We start from the raw sequence: 25119 nt of genomic DNA, 5'->3' as shown, positions 1-25119 counted from the left end.
TTCAAACGAACAGCAAATGGTGGTACCTCTTACAGAGAGAAATGGCATCAAGGGACAGGAAAGGACACTGGATGGACTGTGTGTATGCCTTGGGGACTCATTCAACATGCCAAAGAGGCTATTCTGGCAGCCACTGAGGGAATAGGATACAAACAACTGAAGGTTTTGCCGCACTTCGGAACAAAAGATGCCCGCCATCTAGGCTCTGAAGTCATACTTGGGTAATTCCAGCAACTGGGAGAGAAGGTCGAGAAGATCAGCTGTGCGCACCGAATTTCAACAAAGCTCACTATCTGCAGCACTGTCCACAGAAGTGATCCTGGCCCCTTGGTTCTGAATGGACCAGACTTCAAAGGTTGTGTGATGAGCTAGGTTACAACTTACTGGAATTGCGCCATAGCATTAAGAACTGTAGGGTCCCCTTAAGTGGGTCAGCTGCACACTACACATCAGCAGCTCCTACACAGGCAGCTGACTTGTGTGTGGAGTGCACACAAGGGTTTTTTAGATTAGGTGACTCCCATCCCATCCAGGTAAAAATAGCTCTATCCCATCCAGGTAAAGACAGCTGTACATAACCCAGAGGTATCAGTGTAAAATTTAAAGAAATGTCTCCCACAGGTAGAAATATTAAAATCCTATTGGTTAACTGCCAAAGCATTCACAACAAAGTGCCTGAGTTTGAAGTGCTCCTGGAAAGCAGTGAAGCTTACATAATACTAGGTTCAGAAAACTGGTTGGAACCTGAAACTGATTGTGTGATTTTTGGTGAAAATTAATGTGTGTATCTGAAGGATAAGCAGGTGGGAAATGGAGCTGATGAATTTGTCGCCGTACACAATAAATTTGAATCCTTAGAGATAGAAATTGAAGCCGCATGTGAGACTGTTTCCGCAAGACTCAGTATCAAGGGTTAGCATAAAATGGTAATTGGATCCTTCTATCACCCACCACACATCCCCTGATGTGATCAAAAACTTTAGGGAAAACAACAGTTCTTTTGTACATAATTTCCCCAGTAAAACCATAATCATCACTGGGGACTTTAATCACTCAACAGAGGAAAGTCCACTGGACCTGACAGGATACCAATTCGATTCTACACAGAGTACGCGAAAGAACTTGCCCCCCTTCTAACAGCCGTGTACCGCAAATCTCTAGAGGAACGGAAGGTTCCAAATGATTGGAAAAAGAGCACAGGTAGTCCCAGTCTTCAAGAAGGGTCGTCGAGCAGATGTGCAAAACTATAGACCAATATCTCTTATGTCTATCTGTTGTAGAATTTTAGAACATGTTTTTTGCTTGAGCATCATGTCGTTTTTGGAAACCCAGAATCTACTCTGTAGGAATCAACATGGATTCCGGGAACAGTGATCGTGTGAGACCCAACTTGCTTTATTTGTTCATGAGACCCAGAAAATATTAGATACAGGCTCCCAGGTAGATGCTATTTTCCTTGACTTCCGGAAGGCGTTCAATACAGTTCCGCACTGTCGCCTGATGAAGTAAGAGCCTACGGAATATTAGACCAGCTGTGTGGCTGGATTGAAGAGTTTTTAGCAAACAGAACACAGCATGTTGTTATCAATGGAGAGATGTCTACAGAAAAAGTAACCCCTGGCGTGCCACAGGGGAGTTTTATGGGACCATTGCTTTTCACAATATATATAAATGACCTAGTACATAGTGTCTGAAGTTCCATGCGGCTTTTCGTGGCTGATGCTGTAGTATACAGAGAAGTTGCAGCATTAGAAAATTGTAGCGAAATGCAGGAGGATCTGCAGCAGATAGGCACTTGGTACAGGGAGTGGTAACTGACCCTTAACACAGACAAATGTAATGTATTGCGAACACATAGAAAGAAGGATCCTTTATTGTATGATTATATGATAGCGGAACAAACACTGGTAGCAGTTACTTCTGTAAAATATGTGAGATTATGCATGCGGAACAATTTGAAGTGGAATGATCATATAAAATTAATTGTTGGTAAGGCGGGTACCAGGTTGAGATCCATTGGGAGAGTCCTTAGAAAATGTAGCCCATCAACAAAGGAGGTGGCTTACAAAACACTCGTTCGATCTATACTTGAGTATTGCTCATCAGTGTGGGATCCGTACCAGGACGGGTTGACAGAGGAGATGGAGAAGATCCAAAGAAGAGCGGCGCGTTTCGTCACAGGGTTATTTGGTAACCGTGATAGCGTTACGGAGATGTTTAGCAAACTCGAGTGGCAGACTCTGCAAGAGAGACGCTCTGCATCGCGGTGTAGCTTGCTCGCCAGGTTTCGAGAGGGTGTACTTCTGGATGAGGTATCGAATATATTGCTTCCCCCTACTTATATCTCCCAAGGAGATCACTAATGTAAAATTAGAGAGATTCGAGCGCGCACGGAGGCTTTCAGACAGTCGTTCTTCCCGCAAACCATACGCGACTGGAACAGAAAAGGGAGGTAATGACAGTGGCATGTAAAGTGCCCTCCGCCACACACCGTTGGGTGGCTTGCGGAGTATAGATGTAGATGAAATTGCGAAAAGAACAGTTTTGTTAGTGATGGATACAATAAGGCATCCTGTGGAACATAGTTAAATGCCTTCTCTGAAAACCACCTAGAACAGATAGTTTGGAACCCTACTTATATTGGAAATGCACTGATCAGAAAAAAATTTCCAACACCAAGAAGTAGTTCTGCGACAAACGAAAATTGCTAAGAGTGTTTCTACATCTGAAAGATGATGTCTTTTCAAATTTTGTGCCAGTCACATAAGAGTGGTGCTAGTAGCACCACTATGAGGATGTAAATAAGGTTTGCTTTAAATACACACTGCAACAGTGGTGAGCATTAGTTACCTTAGAGACTGGACATGGTGAGTTGACGCTTGTCAATAATGCCTGTAAGGTGACAAAGACGTCGTTATCAACACCTCAATGAGTGAACAAAGTAGTGTAATAGGGCTATGAGAAGGTGGATGTTCCTTTTGCAATACTGCACAAAGTCTTGGCAAGACTGTAGCCACTGTACATGACTGCTGGCAGCAGTGGTCACAAGAATGCATAGTTGCAAGAAGTCCAGGCTTCCGATGACCACGTGGCACTACCGAAAGATAAGACTTGTCATATTCAGCATATGGCTGCATCTGCAGCAGCAATGGGAGCAGCAGTTGGCACCACCGTGACATAAACTGTTACCAGTCAGTTACTTCTAGGACAGCTCTGAGACAGATGCCCCGAGCATGCATTAAACTGACTCCTAATCGCTGCCATTTGCGACTTCAGCCGGTATCAAGTGAGAGCTCATTGAAGAGTAGGGTAGAGGTCTGTTCTGTTCTGTTCTCTGATGAAAGCTGGTTCTGTGTTGGTGCCAGTGATGGCTGTATGTTGGTTAGGATTAGGCCAGTTGAGGACTTGCAACCAACCTGTCTGTGTGCTAGACACACTGGGCCTACAACTGGAGTTATGGTCTGGGATGTGACTTCTTATGACACCCCGAGTACTCTCGTGGTTATCCCATGCAGCATGGCTAGAAATTTGTACAACATTATACTGATCTGGCCTGTTACATTGCCATTCCTGAACAGCATTCCAGAGGGTCTTTTCCAAAAGGATAACAGTCCCCCATATACCACCGCTGTAACCCAACATGCTCTACAGCGTGTCGACATGCTGCCTTGGGTCACTATCACCAGGTCTATCTCCAATACAACACATATGAAAGACATTTATGCCAGCGACTGTAACACTTTATTTCACGATTGCAATTTCGGCCTTAGGCCGTTATCAAGTGAAGATGTTACGGCTACTAGGCAATGTCAACCTAAAATGAGCTGAGACATTAATATGTCGTCATTACCATAAAACACATTGCTGACACCGTTACATATTGTGAATACACATATCGATATGTCATGAAACAACATAGTCTGTAGACACTCATGTTCGTCAGCCCATCACTAGTCACATATGCTCTAAACTGCAGTGGCAGATTACTGTTTTGGTGAACTAGGTGACTAGTGACAGGCTAACGAACCTTAATGTCTACAGATTATGTTGTCTTATGACATATGGATATGTGTATTCACAATATGTAACAGTGTCAGCAATGTGTTTTATGGTAATGATGATGACATATGTGTTAGCCCATTTTAGGTTGACATGGCCCAATAGCCATAACATGTTCACTTGATAATGGCCAAAGGTTAAAATTGCAATCGTGAAATAAAGAAAGTGTTACAGTCACTGGCATAAATATGATGTCTTTTATAAAGTTCTACACGACTGTGAATCCCAGGTATAAAAAGTTAATTAAAAACACATATGGTACACCATCAGACAACTCCAGTGTCATCCACAGACAGTTAACTGTCCCTGTATTAACTGACCGCCAAGTCCAACATGCACGGAACTCCATCCCACAAAACTGACATCCGGCACCTGTACAACACAATGCATGCACATTTGCATGCTCACATTCCACATCCTGGCTGTTATACCTGTTATCAATATACCAGCATTTCACATTTTCAATGGCTTATCTCTTGCTTAAATTAACCAATGGTCTTGCAATGTTAATCACTTAAATATGTTAAATAGACAAATGTATTCCCGAAATTTCATTACTCTGTACTAAAAATTTTTTGGTGTTGTGATTTTTTTCCCCCTTCAGTGTATACCAGACCTAACAGCAACAAATAGACCTTATGTCTTTGAGGATGTCCACATTGAAACTGACATCAGTGTGACAACTAAAATAAGCAAAAAGATATATATGTTCAGTGAACTAGATAAAAATCAGTAGTGTCATATCTCAACAAGGAACTTTAAACTTTCAACACAGGGCAGGAGCATGTAGAGGAACTACAGCTCAAGTTTTATGCAGATAAGTACTGTCAAATGAAACAAAACCCAAAAGAAATTCTGGTTGTATACAAGTACGGGCTGCTGTTGGCACCGAAGTTACTATCAGTCAGTAGTGAAGGAGACAACTGAAATTAAGGGAAGCAAAGCTAAAGCTGAAATGCTTACTCAATTTTCAAACATCCCTTTTACAAAGGAAAACCCAGGAGAACTGCCCCAGTTTAATCCTTGTACCACTGCAAACATGGATGAAATAAGTATTAGTGTCAATGGTGTTGAGAAACTGCTGAAAGTGTTAAATCTCAACAAAGCTCCAGGGTCAATGGAATCCCAATAAGAATCTACACCCAACATGCAGCTGAGTTAGCCCCTCTTCTAACTATACTCTATTGCAGAGCCCTCTAACAAAAACCTATGCTAATTAGTGAGAATAAAGTGCGGGTCACAGCTGGTTACAAGAAGGGTAATAGAAGTGATCCACAAAACTACGTCCAATGTCCTCGACATCAATTTGTTGTAGAGCTCAAATGCAATGAGATATCCTTAACAGAATGGCTCCACCATGCAAAACAGCATGGATACTGTAAATATCGATCATGTTAAACCCAACACACTTTTCTCACATGATACACCGAAAGCCTTGGTTCCAGGCAACTTGGCGGATGCTGTATTTCTTGATTTCTAAAAAACATTTGATTCAGTACCACACCTAAACTAAAGTATGATCACATGGGGGTGTCAAGTGAAATCGGTGATTGGATTGAGGACTTTTTGGTAGAGAGGACACAGCATGTTATTTTGGATGGAGAATCATCATCAGCTGTAGAAGTAGCTTAAGGTGTGCCCCAGTGAAGTGTGTTTGAATCCTTGCTGTTCATGCTCTGTGTTAATGACCTTGTAGACAATATTAATAGTAACGCGAGACTTTTTTTGCAGATTATGCAGTTATCTAATAATAATGTACAGTCCAAAAGAAGCTGCTTAAATGTACAGTCAGATCTTGAAAAGATTTTTATCTGGTGCAAATCTGTCAACTTACTTTAGATGTTCAGAAATGTAAAACTATGCACTTCATGAAACAAAAAAACATAGTATCCTGCGACTAATATCAGTGAGTCACAGATGGAATCTACCAACTCATACAAATACCTGAGAGTAACACTTTGCAGGGATATGAAAAGGAATGATCACACAGGCTCAGCTATGGATAAAGCAGGTGGCTGACTTTGGTTTATTGGTAGAATACTGGGGAAGTGCGATCAGTCTACTAAGGAGATTGCTTACACATCACTTGTGAAATCAATGTAGCGTATTGCTCAAGTGTGTGCTATTTGTACCACATAGGACTAACAGGGGATATTGAATGTATATAGAGAAAGGCAGCATGTATAGTCACAGGTTTGTCAGTGATGGGAGCATGTTACCAAGATGCTGAAGAAGCTGCACTGACAGACACTTGAAGACAGACATAAACTAATCCGAGAACATCTTCTAACCTAATTTCAAGAACTGCCTTTAAGTGACAACTCTACGAATATACTACAACCCCCTACATTTTATCACTCATATAGGGATTGTGAGTGCAAGATTAGAGTAATTACAGCATGCCCAGAAGCATTCATTTAATCATTATTTCTGCCCTCCATATGTGAACAGAACAGGAAAAAACCCCAACAATTTGTACACGTCACAGTGGTTGCAGAGTATAAATGTAGGTAAAGCTAGCTAGTTTTCTTTCCCTTCTGCGTGTGCCTGTCGATGACTCGACGCTTCTATTTGGTGAGTGGTTTCATTTACATCTGAATTATTTACATTTTACCATGAATTTCCTAGCATTCTTATACAGGCATCTGTTTTAAAAGCATTTATGCAACTACAGCACTTTGACAACCTTCCAACTTCTCCACTGTATGGAGGTAAGTTGGTGCTTTACACACACTGCTCTGCTTCATTCCATCTGTAAGATACTGTATAAATAACAGAACTGACTGTGCACATGAGGCATTTAATACCGTACTTTGCTGTCAACTTACTAATTGCAGCATCCCCCCAGAACACCATCCCAACTTACTTTAAAACCCCACATGCAACCAAACCTAGAAAAATGTCGGTGCGCCACCTGTGAAAAACCTATATCCCACTGATATTTCAGTCTTTTCCTAATGTCTCACCTGCAGTCATACACCAAAATTCAATCATGCTGACCTCTACCATGATCTCTCATTCATCCAATTTTTTGGCACCAACTCCTTTGACCAAAACCAGCCAAAGTCCAAATTGAACCTAGCCTCTCACAGTTCATACCTGGACCCAATTTCTGAATCAAAGCCTCCTATAGAGATTTTACATGCACTACAGTCTTTCAGCTATGCACATCCACACTGCTCTTGGTAGTTTGCCTGTGTCCTCTCATCCTCACTTCCCCGAACTCTTCCTAAAAACTAACTTACCAGCACAGAAAACAGCCATCCACAACTTTAAACAGGCCTCAATCATCTTTCTAGTGAACAAAGGTTCCACCGTTGCCAAGATTACGTGGCAGACTCTCACCTATAAACAATGTATACTGATTTAATCCAAGATGCACCACTTAACTTACTTGGGGCCCATCCCCATGACCTTCATGCTGAGTCCATCTCCTTTGTCACTCATTACCAATAACTTTAATTGTAGCACAGTAATGAAATGGATATTCATGAACAAATTTTAATTCTACTGTGTACCTGCCTTAAGAATGTCAGTAATTTCGGTGAACAGCATTTTCACCCACTTTTGGACAGCTTCAGGTGAATGCTCCACAATTCCCTTACATTTTCTATAAGTAATACATGTAACAACCACTACATAACTTCAACAGATTAGATAAATGTTCCATCAGAATTAAAATTATTAAAGCAATTTACCATTATATGGTGCATTCTTCAACTCCTCTTCTCTGCGGGCCAACTCCTGGGCTTTTCTTTCAAGTTCTTCCTGTCTTCGCTGTGGAAAATCAGAAAAAATATTAAATTACTATTGGAAAGAAAGTAACTATTTCCTCGAACATCCTAATAGCAAACAAAATTTGAACTTACCAATAATTTTCTTAACATGAATACTGTCAGACATTCATGCATAAATGAAAAGCATTTTCTAAATTTTTGCTAAATAAGAAGAATAAACTATGCTATTAATAAGATAAACTATGCTCATACTAATGTTCTGATGCACGGCATAAGTCTTAGAAATGATTCTAAGGAATATTGTGGTAAACATTTTTATTTCACTTCTAGGCATATATTCACAATCTATTTCAAATTTTGCCACACATGGAAGTGGCAACTCGCCAACTGTTACAATGAATTTTGAAGACTACACCTGTCAACTTTTCATAAAACAGTCCTTGTCAGCAACCTTGCAATTATATGTGAACAATTCACAGCCGATTGTAACTTTGGAAAATCATTAACTTGTGCACTTAATTGTAGGCGTAAATTACTTGTACCCACTTATGAAGACTTCTAAGTTAGGGACATTTAACACCTGATTTTCTACTCTCCATCTTAATTGCAGAAGAGTGTCATCTATCCAATAACAAAAGATAATAATGGTTCACTGATGTCTCTAAATAAAAATATGTGTTATTGATGAAAGGATGATCAATGGCAAAAAATAATTCCTTCCCTGCCCCCAACAGCCATAAAACCAATTCCAAGAAAAAGTAAAGTTCGTTTGATATGTAGGCCACAAAATACTGAAAAAGTAGTACTGCCACATGAACTATTTTGAGCATTGCAGCTCAAGAAATGGTATTCAAGGTGCAGAGTGCTGACAGGGGGGGGGGAGGGGGGGGTTGTCTGAAATTTGGGCCACCGATTTTGATGAAGTTTTGCAAGGATGTTCCACAGCTTTTTGCTAGACACTCCCTTATCTCTGAAAAATAAATAAATCAAGGTCACAGTCAATGACAGAAAATGGTATTTTCAATGTTATACATCACAATATTGTCTAGAAACAAAATTTATTTATGAATGTATTATATGGTCCAAAGTTTGTAAAGTCTGTGTTACTAATGTTTTGAAGTTTTCATGCTGTAGCTTCAGTACTCATAATTCAACATGTTGCCAGAGAGAGATTGGCAGTCAAGTGATCAAGGCATTATACTACCAAACTACTGGTCCCTGTTCAGTTCTTGGTAGTGGCTTTTTCCGTTCAATAATTTTTTCAGTGTATGTGATAATGGGAGTACCTATCTTTCCTTTTTTTTTAAGCAAAAAAAAATCAGGTGTGTCCAATAGTCAAGTAAGTATACAGGGTTATTACAAATAATTGAAGCGATTTCACAGCTCTACAATAACTTTATTATTTGAGATATTTTCACAATGCTTTGCACAAACATACAAAAACTCAAAAAGTTTTTTTAGGCATTCACAAATGTTCGATATGTGCCCCTTTAGTGATTCGGCAGACATCAAGCCGATAATCAAGTTCCTCCCACACTCGGCGCAGCATGTCCCCATCAATGAATTCGAAAGCATCATTGATGCGAGCTCGCAGTTCTGGCACGTTTCTTGGTAGAGGAGGTTTAAACACTGAATCTTTCACGTAACCCCACAGAAAGAAATCGCATGGGGTTAAGTCGGGAGAGTGTGGAGGCCATGACATGAATTGCTGATCATGATCTCCACCACGACCAATCCATCGGTTTTCCCCTTACAGAGGCATCCAGAAGCTTTAAACTGCGCATACCATCGCCGAATGGAGTTAGCAGTTGGTGGATCTTTGTTGAACTTCGTCCTGAAGTGTCGTTGCACTGTTATGACTGACTGATGTGAGTGCATTTCAAGCACGACATACGCTTTCTTGGTTCCTGTCGCCATTTTGTCTCACTGCGCTCTGGAGCGCTCTGGCGGCAGAAACCTGAAGTGCGGCTTCAGCCGAACAAAACTGAGTTTTTCTACGTATCTGTAGTGTGTCGTGACCATATGTCAATGAATGGAGCTACAGTGAATTTATGAAATCTGTTTCAGTCATTTGTAATAGCCCTGTATATAATGTACTGAGAGTTATTTTCATTGCGATACAAGAAGCTCTACAATAGGACTTTGCTAGGTGACAATGCTCAACTGACCTGTACTGCGAGTGATACTACCAAAATGTACCCCTTTTTGTCAACAGGGTCACATTTACTTTTCCAACAGAAAGAATTTTATTGTGCTATTTCAAAATTTCACAGCAGAGTGCAGAATTAAAAGATAGGGTGGATGCTATCAAAATTTATGGACTGGTCCATGACCAGTTGTCCACAACTGTCTTTCAAAATATGCTTTCATACGCTTGGTACAAAATCCAAATTGATATCTGAAAGATCTGCTTTTAGCAATGTGAATCATACGTTTCCACGAACACTGTAAAGCAAAATACACCAATGGGGTAATATTTCATTCACGTGTTGCACATGGTGCAAGAAGTATTTGTTTTGCCTGCTTCTATGAAAAGTTTTATGTATCAGAATGAAAATTACTGTCAGTACCGTATACAGACTTAACTTTTTATTAATCACAGCTCCCAATGTTTTATCTAAAAAAAAGGAAGGCACAAAGAAAAGTATTCAGATTATCAGTAGATTAACAGTTACACTGAAATATAAAACAAAAATAACAACCAAGAACTGAACATGGACAAGCATTTTGACTGTCTAATGCCTTTACCGCCAACATCACACTGCTGAACACTTAGAACAATTTGATACCCAAACTGCAGTGGTAAACGCAAAAAAGGTTAATAACTAACATTATTAACTTTGGCCTCCATATTATATTACTAAAAAGGTTTGTTTTTAGATGCTATTTCAATGTACAACATTGAAAATACAGTTTTCATCATCAGCTTTGACCTCATTTTTTTCAAAAACTAGGGAGTGTCTAAAAGCCAAAACATGTCTATTTTAAATGTAGAATGCGCTTGCAAAACTTCGTCAGAATTTGTGACCCACCTGTCAGACCCTCCCCTTGTGAGATTTTTCTTACCATTTCTAAGAATCTTGTGACTCCCATCTCCCCTCCCCCTCCCCCCACTCACTTCCTGAAATCATGGAGCACAACATCCAACTGTCACCACATACCTTCAAGCATGCTTTATCTGACCACATGTTCCTAGCCTCCAACTCCTCCTTTTGCTAGCTGTAAAAAATTCTCTATACCTCATGGCTCTTCCACATTTGGTTCATCAATGTTCTATTCTAGACAATTGCTCATGCCTGCTAGTCTGCAGAATTTGAGAACAGTAATTTCACATGATCTAAAGCAGTGAATTCGATGAGAAATGAACAAATTGGAGTTCTGAGCTTCGATGTTACTGGAGCTGAAGCCTTGCATATTCCTATCTACAGTAATATCATAAGGACATCCTAGATGTATGTGCCACCCCAATTAGTAAAGAATTTGAAAAATAAAAAATGAAGAAGGGAGAGAAGCAAGAAACTTTCCAGTTAGGCCATCATCATTAAAGACGACATACACTGGGCTGTTGTTCCTTTATAGATTCCTCCTGATGTAATTACAGTTTGAATAAATTATATGCATTTATCTTGTAAAAGTACTTAGGAAATATCCACAATGAGTACTAATGTACTGATTTTTATTTGGGATACTAACAAATGTGCCAAAGCACTCCATGAAATTTCTAATGGCACTCATAGCTTCAGTAATGCAAATCCAAGGGCAAGGATTTTTTTAATATGGCATTTTGTGGTGACTGAACTGTTTTAGGTTTCTTAAATGTGCTATGACACTTTAAGAATAAGAAACTACTTTTATGGAAAATTTCAGTTCATATTCAACTGGGCACACTAAAGGCATACAGGTTTCACTCATGACTTATTAGAAGTAAAAACCGATGACTAAGAAGAGAGAGACTAATAGCATAAAAGAAGGGGGCGGGGGGGCTGTGGACACTTTCCTGTAGAAGATAACAGAGTCGAGTCCAAGAACCCATGAATTAAATTTGTCAATTCTAGTACAAATTCTACACTTATCAGTAGCTTCAACACACTAGATTTTTTGCAATGCCTTATTTCTTTCACATTTTTTGCTGAAGAATGAGTGCAGGTTCAAGAATGAAGATTCAGTAAACTACTAGAAGATGGCATTATGCTGTCAAGGAGACTCCACTGTGCTCTGTCTACAACACCCTTTTAAATTAACAGCAATGTCAAACTTCACATTTTTAAAGGTACTTTGGCTTTACAGAGTGCACAAGAGACATTTTGTGATAAAAATCACCTTTTTCACAGTAAGACCTTTTTAAAAATTTGTTTTCATTTGTCTTATAGGAAAAAAGGGAAATTTTGAAGGACCAATTCTTAGCTGGTGAGAGAACAAACTTATGCTGAGAACTGGCAGCAAAATCACTATCTCAGCCAATATTTGCATGACTAAGGAACTATAACATTAAGAATATATGCCAGACAAAAAAATAAATAAATAAATAAATAAAAATAAATCCAAAACCACACCAAGTAAGGGGACCACACTGTAATACAACGCTTTTTAGTTTTCATCATATTTCAATAGAGTAAGGTTTTATTTAAGTACTCTGAAAAGGATCTTCCCAAAAAAATTTTTTTCAAGCAACTCCCGAGTGTGTTGGCTATCCTTGGAATGCAACAGCCGGTATTCTTTTGCTTCTGCTGTTTGTAAACAACACGCTTTCAAACTCACGGTTAGTTTTGTTCAAGTGATTGCGAGTAGTTGTTATACTCACGTTTGCAGTGCTTGTTTACATGTGTTTATTGAAAATGACGAAACGTAAAGGCATTTTCATGAAATGACAGTTTAGAGGAAACAAATTTACAAAGCTTTCTGTACAAGAGGTAATGTCACCTGGCAACGATGTTTCTAATCGTTGAAGAATTACAAGTGCATCATCAAAGAAGCTCTCACCATTTCAAGGGAGTTACAACGAATTTACTGTAAGTGATAAGGTGTGCAGTAACATCATCAAATTTGAGAATATTCTCAGATGTAATTTCTAAATTTGTACAATGTAGACAGTGTGGTGAGACACAGAGAGTGAAAATTTGTGAGGCCAGTGGGAGAAAAAGCCTAGCAATTGCTTTGGATTTAATTTGCACTAAATGCTCAGCTGTGATTTCATTTATGAGTTCCTCAAAACTAGATGCAAGTGGCCCTTATGAAATCAATACTAGATTAATTTATGCCTTACGATCCATTGGCAAGGGCATGGCTGCAGGGAGAACATTTTCTTCAGTGATTAACTTACATCAACCACCAAATGAATTTGAACAACTGACTGCAATATTAGAGAAAGATGTATGTGAAGTCAGCAAGGAAAGCATGAAACTGGCTGCTAGGGAAGCAGTGGAAGAAAATGATGGATGTTCAGATATTGCAGTTGCACTTGATGGAAGTAGGCAGAAAAGAGGACATACTCCTCTGAATGGAGTAGTGACTGCCACGAGTGTAGACACCGGTAAAGTGTTAGATGTGGAGATAATGTCTAAATGTTGTAAAGTCAATGAACATAAAGAACACATCTGTGTGGCTAATTTTAGAGGAACAAGTGGTGGTATGGAAGTTCATGGAGTACAACAAATTTCATCACTCTGTAGAAACAAAATGTGTACAGTATACCAAGTATTTTGGCAATGGTGACAGTAAGGTATACAACAATGTGGTGAACTCTAAGCCATATGGAGATGCCATTATTAGCAGAATAGAATGTGTAGGCCATGTTTAAAAACGTTTGGGAACAAGGCTGAGAAAACTAACTGTTGATATGAGAGGGAAAAAATTAGAAGATGAAAAACTGTTGACTGGACAGAGTTGGTTAACTAAAACTGAAATAGAAAACTTGCAGGTATACTATGGGCAGGCAAATAGGAGAAATAAAGAAAATCTGGAGGCAATGAAGAGAGATGTTTGGGCCATATTCTTCCATAAGTCCTCTGCTGATAATATGCTATATCATGGATTGTGTCCATCAGGAGAAAATTCATGGTGCAAATACAATAGGGCACAGGCAACGGGAGAATCTTATTCTCACCAGCATTCTCTTCCTGCTGCTGTTATTACAGCAATTAAACCTATTTTCAGAGATTTAGCTCATCCTGACCTAAGGAAATGTTTGCATGGGCAGACACAGAACCCAAATGAATGTTTCAACAGCATAATTTGGAACCACCTTCCTAAAACTGTATTTGTAGGCATGCATACAATGAAATTAGGAGTTCGTGATGCTGTTATTACATTCAATTGTGTTAATATTGGGAAGTGTTGGGTACTGAAAAAGCTGGGAATTAATCCTGGTGAAAATGTGATCACAGGGCTGCAACATTGTGGTAAAATGAGGATAGCTGATGCAGACAGGTCTCCATCTAATATGGCCAAGAAAGTAACACAAACATCCAGGAAAGTGAAAAAGAAGCTGGAAGACCTTCTAGAGGCCAAAGAAGGGCCATCATATGCAGCAGAACAGTTTTAATTAAGTGTAAGTAACAAATTTCAGAAGTTTTTTCTTTAAAGCCAATTTCCCACAAACTAAAATTTTCAGTACATATGCCCCATTACATCAGAAACTATCATAGATAAATGAATGAAATTTTCAGAGACTCTGCATAACATAAAAAGCCACCTCTGCTACTATATTCATTAATATTTCCTCATTAGGAAGTTCACAAAAAAATATTTTCTGCAGAAAAAACTTAATATTTTTTTTGTTAATAAATTTAAAAAGTATTTCTTTAAACTATAATACGGATAAAGTGGATTTTAGTACAGTTGACTATTAGCATCAAGTAACATACAGTAAAAATATTAAGTTCCTGCATCAAATAGTTTTTTTTTTTCAGAAATGGGTCAAATACTTGCCTAAATTAACATGGGTTAGATAATTAGAGTGTGTTCCCCTTAAAGATAGCAGAAGTATCTCTAACAACAGCCACAGTAACAATGAAGAAGACATGTATATGATTACATTTCATATGCTGATATGGAATCAACTGGGGAGACTACTAAACCAACGTGGAGACATTTAAGCCAAAACACACATTTTAGTACAAATAAAGAAGCAATGGGAAGACTGATTAAATGGACGTAAGTGCAACAAAACTCATAATATAAAAAATCTAGGAATGCTTGCCCTCCATGAATTAAGAAAATCCTGAGGGTAATGTTAAATGAAGCAGAAAAACCTTTACAACTTTAGGAAGGAACTCCTCCAGTACTGTTCAATACTAAAACCTGTAAGGAGTAATGCATAAAAACAACCAATTACTACTGTAAACAATGAAGTTGGCTTGTATGTTCTACCTTATTTGAAATCATACACCACAGAATTTTCTGAATATTGAAATTTTGATTAATTGTACAGTCATTTAATTGCTTAATATTTATAAGAAGCCTGCAACTTCTCTTCTAACTATTAAGAAAAAAAAAGCAATAAAAGGCAACTACAGTAGTAGTTCTCTAGATGAAGATCCACTTTAAGAACGTAAGCCGACAATATCAGTCAAGTGACCTAAAAGAGCTGTCTCTGGGACAGAAGAAATGATAGAGGATACACATGTATTGGATGGACATGAAAGCTAAAACCAAATCACTGAAGACAGAAGTTTCAGAACTCCATCTTAGTAACACATATGCAAACTATCGTCCATATGTAATATTCAGAGACAGTGTATTTGAATACAACAGTAATCCAAAGACTCTGGGATATCACTTTGGCTAGACCACTTGCAGACCGACACCATCTTCAGAACACAGCTGCAAAAGTGGTGAAGAGCTGCAATAATTTATAACAAAAGTTAACTGTAACTATGCGGGACACTGACAAACATTTTGAGAAGTTAGTTAGTTACATGTTCCATTGATCAATATCATGGAGAAACTTATGATGTGGAACGTGTTCAGTTGTATGGCTCAACAGTTCCTACACAAACCCAGATGTTCAGCTTTGACAACCAGGGTGCGTTATACCCAGTACACCTCTGCATAAGCCAGCTCAGTGGCTCTCAGTACTTAGCAGCATCACTCCACCTCACGTAAGAAGAAAGCAAGTAATCATTCTAATATGGACACGAATGCAGAACTACCAGTCGTCTTACACTATACCCTTCAGCAAGGATTTATTAGCAAACTGAAATGTCATAAAACAACTTTTATAATTGCCATGAGCCCATTAACCAGCACTTTCAATTCCATGGGTATAAGAAATTTAAGTGGGCATCTTTACCATTTCAAGATTCTTGAGTGTCAAAAACACAACCATCAAACTCCATCATGTCACATGGTAAAAACTGAACCCAATCAGGTGCAAGCCAGGGATAACAACTGATATTTTATACATAAATGAAAATAATCCATTTCTGAAAATATAACTTGGCTGATAACAAATCTACTCACCAAGCAGTGGCAGGAGAAAATACACAGACATGAAGGAAAAGAAATGTGCCACCTTTTGGAGCCATCTAATTATATAATATTTTATACAGCTGGTGATGAGTCTCCACAGCTGCGACTGCACAGGCAGTGCCACAATACCCTACAAGTCTGCCCCTTGAGCACTTTCACTGACTGCCTGTAAAAGCTATGTCAAACTGGGTCCAAAGTATTTGAATGGCTGGAAAACCTGGACTTCTATCTTTGATTTTTTGTTTTATTTCTAACTGGATGTTTATAATTGTTAATTTATTTGACTGCCCAAGATCGAATATTAGAATAAATTCTAAAAAGCATTCTGTTTTCTTTTCCCATTTAATCTGTGTACAATTTGTGTAATGCAACCTCCAATCCAGCCAACTGACAAAGCAAATAGACTATGGTAAAACTGAATTGCCATTTAGTGTGTTATGGTAATTTACTGGTGAGTGAAACGTTCTCTCCATTAGTGAAAGAAATGAAACTTCACCAATACATTACTGGAAATACTTCTCAATCATTCAGTTATGGTACTGAGAGCTTTCTGTGAGATGTCCAAATACAACCGTTGAGAGAATTTAGCAATCACATTTCAGTTATTTCTTAAGTTCCCAGTCTGGAATAGAAATTTCACATGCATTTTTGGTGAGCAACTCAAAAGAATTTGCTGTATCATTTTTGTGATCAGGAAAAAAATTATGGCTTTAACCTTCTTTGAATATGGCAGCTACACACTACAAAGTTTTTGGAAGGCTGCTTTACACATTTAAGTTCAATGGATAAATGTTTAATCTTGCTGACAGTGTGTAGTAAGAGCTAACCTAATGTACTTTGTGACAAACAATACAGCTACTGTAACTGGTACAGAAACTAAGTATCTACAAGATTTGCAATGTCAGGGCTGTGAAGCAAATAAATCATCTTCATGTAATCAGATATATTGCTAGTCTAAACAGCCTTCCAAAGATTTATGATTATGCCATAAAAGTCTGTGATTTTAGTACATACATACCTTGAGTTCCTGCACAGAAGCATGTAAAAATAAGATTTCTTGAAGTAAAGCTAACTATCTTTAACATCACTTAATCTTAAACTTCTGAACATTCCAGAAGAGATTTATTTCTGATAATTCATCAATCAGACAAATACCACACATGTATCCAAGTCATCTGTAACTAATGAGAATATTCACTCAACACACAACCAAACCTGGAATTCTGCTGTTGTTATCTGTGGCTGTTGCTGCTGAGTTTGCTGACCACTTCGAGTATATGGCGGGGGTGGAGCCTCATGCGTTGGCTGCATGATGGCTGGCTGAGCTGCTGGTTGTGTTGCACTGGCATTTAGGTATGGCGGAGGGTTCGCTGCACCTCGTACCTGCCAAATGACAGATGAAATTACACAATTTCTTCCAGCAATTGTCAAAGGAGATACTTATTTCTAATTAGCATGGGAGTTAATAAATGTCATGGAACAAGAGCCACTGAGATGCACTGAGTGAGAAACATTGATCTTATTACTGTGGGGGGGGGGGGGGGGAGGGAGGGAGGGAGAGGGGGGGGGAGAGGGAGAGAGGGAGAGGGGGGGGGAGAGGGAGAGGGGGGGGAGAGGGAGAGAGGGAGAGGGGGGGGGGAGAGAGAGAGAGGTGACAATGGTTCCCACAGTTCTAGAGGTTAACGGAAACATCCGATTCCAAACATCTGCTTTGACCAATGACGTCACCAATATGGTGGAAACGACCATTCACAACAACTCCCATATCGCGACTATGACGTCATTATGTAAACATGACAACAAACACAAAAATAAATCTAAAAACCATCAAACACATATTCCTCCAAAAATATAATGACACTAATGGGACAAGCAGTGGAAACTTGGTTTTTTTGGGGTGGGGACAAACTAAAAATAAACACACGCCATTAAACCAAACGACAAAAACGATAAAATAAAACGACCACAACCTTTCCAAAATCTACTAAAAACAATATCCACTGGAATATAACAGTTCCCTGGACCTACATAGGTCAACAGAAACTACCAATACCAAATCATGAAACCCAAAACTACAACCACGTCCACAATCATCACTACTTCAAAAAGCGCAACAAACCAACAAAATTGGAATCTAACACTTCCGTTGACCTATATATGTCAACAACAACTACCGATACCACACTATAAGTCCCAAAACTTTCACCACCACCACAATCCCCTAAAAAACCTAGAAAATCAAAATTGGAATCTAACACTTTTCCTCGACCTGTTATCCTTACGACATCTCCACATATAGCCGTCCCTGATCAGAGACGGCGGAACTTTAATAAGCCTGATTTCTTCACGGCACATTGAACACTTCACAACTTCAGCCAACAGGCCGATAAGCTGAAGAAATTTTATTAGAGACAACGCACTGTCCCCCATCATCGCCGGAAACCGAAAACTGTTGACCTTGCCAGTCATATTAATACCTTCCAAAGACATAAACAAAGTTATTTACCAAAATTCACACACTATGAACAGAAAAAAACTACAATAATGTCGACGTAACTATAAACACCACCAAAGAGAACCACTGACCGCAACAATATGCCACCTATAAACACACCACACATGCAAACTAAACCAAAAACATCACGTAACACACCACCATAGAGCACCACCGATCACATCAAAACAACACCTACAAACACACCACTCCCACAAACTAAACTCTGTGCCGTCATGTCATGACATCACACACCACAACAACCTTATGTCACAGGTCAAAGCCGACAGGTGGAATCTGACGCTTCGGTTGACCCTGAATGTTGCCAGTTATGCACATAGCATAATACGAAGCTAGGATAGTGAGAAAATAAGAGTAGGAGATAAGTACAATGAGTGTGGAAACAACCTAGTTGAGACTAAAAATGTAATTAAAAACTATAATGGTAAGTGAGCCTGTTTGGATAAAGTAGGTCGGCACAGCGCCCCCCTTTTTTTGAGGTGTGTGTGTGTGTGTGTGTGTGTGTGTGTAGGTGTGTGTGTGTGTGTAGAAGTGTGGGGGAGAGGGGGGTATGACGTGGTTTCTAGCAGTATGATCTGCAACCAGGTGGCTAAGCTTGTTTCTGATCACAGTTTGGCAATGGCTGTTTATACCTTGTACAGTGCTAAGAAACTACTGTGAAGTCTCAGAACCATTGTGGAAACATGAGGTAATGGCTAAGCCACTTCTCCTACACTTCTACAACAGTTACCACGCAAGTCTACGGGCGTTTTATACACTTGTGAAGAGGTTTTGAGAACAATAATTGTCATATGTTTCTGATGGAGGTAAATAATAGCACTCAAAATGCAGAGTTATAATGGCCTCGTTTGCTCTTAAATTAAAGGTGGAAAGAACATACAAAATTGTTAAAACACTCAATTCAGTTATATCATGTTCAAAGAATAATTAAAACTACCTATAATATTGGAGCAGTGCCATGAACCTACTTTGCACTATTACAGAGCCTAAAAGATATGGTCTAATGTTATGAGGAAATTCCACTCTGGCAAACCATTCATTTATTCTTCAAATGGGGGCAATAAAAATAATCAAATGAATCTCACATCAAGAATCAGGTAAGTACTTTTTCACGGTACTTGAAATCTTGATCCTACCATGTATCTACGTTTATGGAATTACGTTTTCTAAAGGTACACCAGGAATTCTCATGAATTGTTAGTGTTAAACAATCAAGCGCAAAGCTAGGAAATAGGAACTAGAAACAATTTTCTTAAGTATACACCAAGTGACACAAAAAAGTGCTGTAAGAGAAAATTCTTGTCAGTTCAATACCAAACAAAGTTAAAGAACAGCAGAATGACATTTTTAAAATAAGAACTAAAAAATGTTAGTTAGCAAAATTTCCATAGTATTGGAGAATACATATCAGTGATAACAATATAGCAGCTACTTCCTTCATTGTAGATAACTGAAATGCTTATTTTTTAAAATAATAATTGTATTCGCACACTTATATAAGGGGGCAGTCAAATGAAAATGAGATAGAAAAGTAAGAAAACTTTTGAAATAATTAAAAGTATAATTTATACCACTCTGACACAAACTCGCCATTGTCTTATGGAAAAATGTGTGTGGCTGCCTATGGAACCACAACTGTACTCAGAGGTGCACTTCGTACAAAGCAAATTGACTGCCACAAATGTCTTTCTTAGGACTCCAAGAATATAGAAATTGTTTGCGGAAAGTTTGGGACTTCACAGTCAAACTTGGTAACATGTGGCCATTGATTTGTTTCGGACAGAGGTGCACATCTCTGTACAACCATAGTTCTGTATGCAACTGCAGACATTTTTCCATGGAGGAAACAACTGGTTTCTCACAGTGAGATGAATGTATTTCTGGTAACAGATATGATGAATACTTCTGAAATAATAAATAGTTTACTTACTTTTTCTTACCCTTCTCATTTTGATTTGACTGTCCCTTGTAAGAAAACTTTTGACTATACTAATTTACATTCAGACTTATTTCTGGCTTTATGTTGTACATAAGAACACATCAATAACCAACACAATTGGAAAATTGTTTCATGTACTACTCTCTACAATAAATCCTAAATAATACAACAACGCTAATAAACCAAATTGGTTGAGCACTTGAATCGGACTCCAATAATTAGTTTCTTTCAAACTACCACAAAGCCATTAGTCACCAAACAATGTGAACATCCATTAAAATTTTTGTAGCATAGTCAACATCTGTCCTAAACATTAAGATCATTTTCAGTGTGTTCAAGAAAAAATTTACAGACAGAATGTGGGCATTAACAATAGTTTGGGACTAGTATAAACTAATGAGAATTTAGACAACCAGTGGTGAGAGAAGCAGTATGGGAGCATAAACCTTGCCTCCCTCTCAAGGACTGGCAGTCAACACCTGTGCTTAGTGCTTCAATGAGAGCAGAAATGACACACTGTCATAGGGCTTAATGATTCCTTTGTATTGTATTCAAAACATATGATGGACCTGGATTAGCCTCTTCACTCTTTCCGAAGGAAGAGAGATAATGAGCAACACAACCCGAAGCATTTGGGAATGGCTACTGAGTAACTGCTTGCTTAGATTGGCAGGATCATGAACTTTGTAGATCGAACTCAATCTCTAGCAATTTCTTATACAACCATACTTCAAAACAAATTTCCCATCCACCTAAAACCATTACATTAAATTTCCAAGTAATATGAATGTTATTGTTATGAGTTGCTGTATGTTATTAACAGACATAATACTGATATATTGTAGAGCTTTCGCAACTGCTTTTTCACCGTCACATTAATTGCTTCACCATACACAGTATGACTGCTTGATTGTCTTACACTGCATCCACTTCATTTGTGCCAAATGACTGTGTCTGTTAGTAAAATGCAACACCACACAGAAAACACGAGCAATTTCAGTCCACCACCAGACGCGCACTTCATCCATTGAAATAATTATCATCACTGTTGTACACAGTCAGAAATCACACATCTCATTCTTAGTTTACTGTGCCCATTACTCTACTCTGTTATCTGCCACAATAGTATATGTCTAATTCTTGTTAGTCAATATCTATAACAGGGACCATCTTTGCTACATCATGTCTGTTACTCCTTTGTCAAAGAAGGTTATCAGCACTGGCAAAAGGCACTGTTGCCCACTGAGCAGCAATAAACAAGCAGGGCAACATAACCGACTTGTTCATCACAACTGAACTGAATATATGCTTGGTGCAGCAATGATACGAGGAGAATTGATTGGAAGCACTGTTCCAACATAAGAATTGTTTAACTATAATTCCACACTTCTGGTCATGGACTAATATAATTATATTATTTGCCACTCATGAAATCCAGTCTACATTAGGAACACTGATCATTAGGCCATTTTTCTCTCTACTATGGATCACTTTCACTCAGTAAATGCCTCCAACATAAATCTCTTCAGTCATCAGGTGTATAAATGTAAACAAGATTGCTTGCAGCCTATATGTCAATTTCTCATTACTTTGCACAATGCAATAAAAGTCACTTGTTTTGTTTTAATGCCTTTACTCACTCTTACAGCCTCATCCATTGCTTCATTTGAAAACTTAATACCCCAACTATGTATACTGCTATGTTGGCAACCCATGAGTTTTACACACATCATAAAGTCCTTTTCCATATTCTATGGTTACAAAAAACTAACATAAATCAACACCCAACGAAAACATTAAGCACAGGGTGGGAGTAATCACTGTAAAGGATATATAAAAATGTCTGCTCTACAGTGCAAGCAGATTTTATACCTTTACTCGATACTGAGCATTTCGTGTCATAATAACAAGTAATATACCTGAATGTTATGGCTATAGTTCTGTCTTAAGCTGACATTTCATGCTTCACTTTGTCAAATTTAACAATCCAGGGTGAAATTACCACATACAATGTCAAATATTAAACCAGATATACTAAACCACTAGCCTAGTATATACCAGTATACATTTTGGCAGGGAAAATAATCTCAGCCTCTACACAACTTATATTATTCCTTCATAATTAAAATCAGTTATTTCCCTACAAGGGAGATATAACTACATTTATACTGATTTTTCTTCCAGCCAATATCCACCATGTAGTGCCCACGACACAGAAAACACACGAGCTGGATTTAACAGCACAATACCGCAATTCAAATGATGCAATTGGGCAAGGCACACCTTTCATGCTTGTGTTTGGATCCCAATCTAAAGGCCATTCTGACAATCTACTGCTAATTACGTCTACTGCAACGAGTGTTATATCGTCAAAAAAATACCGCATATACCATATTTTAACGCTGTCAATACGTGCATATCATGTCTAACACAAATTGATATCCAAATCAAAAACTGTGTGGCGGAGTGACCATAATCCTTAAAATCAACAATGGTAAACTGACTGCAACAAATAGCACTTCGAACGTGACAGATCAACACTGACGTTACCTCTCAGGAAATGATAACGACCCTATTGTTAACACGATAGCACTGAGACACAACAGGCTTATATCGTTGTTCAACAACCGTACAATATGGGCAATTATAATGCTACGTGGCACACATCTGAACATAGTCTAACACAGATGATAAAAATTAACATACTGCAGGAAATCTCTGATCTCCCTGGTCGGCGAATGGATTATAATCTTCAAGACCTCTCTGTACACTGCTTGTATTACTGGTCACTTGTTGAATTGCTGGATCCTACAGAAGAAAAATAAGAAAACAAGTTAAAGTGTTACTAGATCATATGACTCTCGCACACGTATGTCAAACATTCGTCTAAACAAAGTCAGCCCATACACATTGCTTACCGCAAAAGGTTCTGTTGGCTCCCCAAAGGGATTTTCATCAAAACCAGCTGACATTTTTAATTTTGTTTACTTGCCCCTACACTTAATGTGGTGTTCACTACAAATAACGCGATACTATAATATGCTTATCCTGTTTTAATCCATTATCAGATGATGTCGAGACACCACTGCGCAAGATTATGTCGTCACAACGACACTCCAATCACGTATCGAATGGGATTGATGGAGCGGTTTCTTTAAATTGCAGTAACAACACAATTGGGCTATGCGAGATATAGCACAAATCTCATTTCACAAAAGCACGTTTATCTTAGAGAACTGGAGTTTTGAAGTAAATATATATATCTCTCTCCGTATGACAGTTAACTAACAACTTCTTATGCAATGCTCACTGCTCCTACATGTCAGAACTTATCTTCCAGAGCACTTCAACGGCGCAGTATTACCACATCTGAATTTACTGATATATTTCCAAGTTATGTGCGGTTTTAGGTGAAGCCAGTAGCAATGGTCCATATAATATCTGATCACCTCATAAAATGATAAGCTGGGTTTAGGTTGTCTATGGCGAACAACGTGAGTGTAGAGTTATATTCTTAGGGCGAGTTTTGTCCGGATAGCAAGTGACCACACTAACTATGCGGAAAGATATGCTTCTTCTCAAAAAAAGGCGAGTTCTGTCGCGATACCTGGAGCTGAAATTCATTTGAAAACATCTACAGTTAACAAAAATCCTTCTGTAATTCAATGTGAGAGATCAAAAATGTATGCAAAATTGGAAATAGAAATAGGGTGTTACTCTTTTACAGGCAACAGTCTCATAACTGAATCACATGAGCATGCCTCGTTGTTCACTTCATTAACTCCTGTTACGTTGCTACAAGCGTGGGGTATTTTTTTATCCATTAGAAAAAAATTGCAGTATACTATTCAGGGAATTTGAATGTACATGTACACATCACAACATTAGAGTATTTTAAAGATGTAATTAATGATTTTTAAGATTTAAACACTCACTTCTTATAATGACAAAAAATGAATCTCAGGAAGACTGTGCGTTCTGAAGAGTCTGTCTTTTATATCTAATTAGAACCGTTGCCGGAACATTCTTCACAAAATGAAAATTAATGTACCTTACATGTTAACCTGAAACAAGCGTTGGTGGTAGTTTCGGCTTTCTGGTCCTTTTCCCATGGACGCATTTTGCATCCCCCAGAAGAAAATCCAGCTGTATTCTGTCTTGGCTCTTCTGCTCCACTCTCGCAGCAGATTTGATTAGTTAGGGGAAGTTTTTCTTGGTAGTGCGCATTTTTTTCACCGACTGCCATACTTTCCCTTATATTTTGCTTGAGATATTGCAGAGACATCCTCTGAATCATCACTATCTACCTCTTGCTCAGTATGTGAACTATGCTACTTCCCTGAAATGTGGACATTTTCGCTCTCAGGCTCATTATTCTTATAATGTTTGCACAATTTTTT

General features: G+C 38.4%; 1 protein-coding gene across 2 annotated transcripts in view; it reads right to left on the bottom strand.

Moving 5' to 3' along the window:
• Positions 1-24076, bottom strand: part of LOC124805113 (secretory carrier-associated membrane protein 1) — a 55359-nt gene extending 31283 nt beyond the window's left edge. Inside the window, exons 1-5 of one of the 2 annotated variants that reach the window (XM_047265564.1) lie at positions 23638-24076; positions 23426-23527; positions 17481-17648; positions 17284-17292; positions 7758-7836 (exon numbers count right to left, since the gene is read on the bottom strand). In XM_047265564.1, coding sequence (XP_047121520.1) covers positions 7758-7836; positions 17284-17292; positions 17481-17648; positions 23426-23527; positions 23638-23691 — 412 coding nt within the window. In that variant the 5' untranslated portion in view covers positions 23692-24076. The remainder of the gene's footprint in view (positions 1-7757; positions 7837-17283; positions 17293-17480; positions 17649-23425; positions 23528-23637) is intronic. The other variant, XM_047265565.1, reaches the window with a different exon arrangement.
• Between the last annotated feature and the right edge of the window lie 1043 nt (positions 24077-25119).

The sequence above is a fragment of the Schistocerca piceifrons genome, chromosome 7 (assembly GCF_021461385.2).
Source record: "Schistocerca piceifrons isolate TAMUIC-IGC-003096 chromosome 7, iqSchPice1.1, whole genome shotgun sequence".
NCBI classification, from domain to species: Eukaryota; Metazoa; Arthropoda; class Insecta; order Orthoptera; family Acrididae; genus Schistocerca; species Schistocerca piceifrons.
The sequence above is the reverse complement of the archived record's forward strand: the minus strand, read 5'-3'. Positions and strand labels throughout refer to the sequence as shown.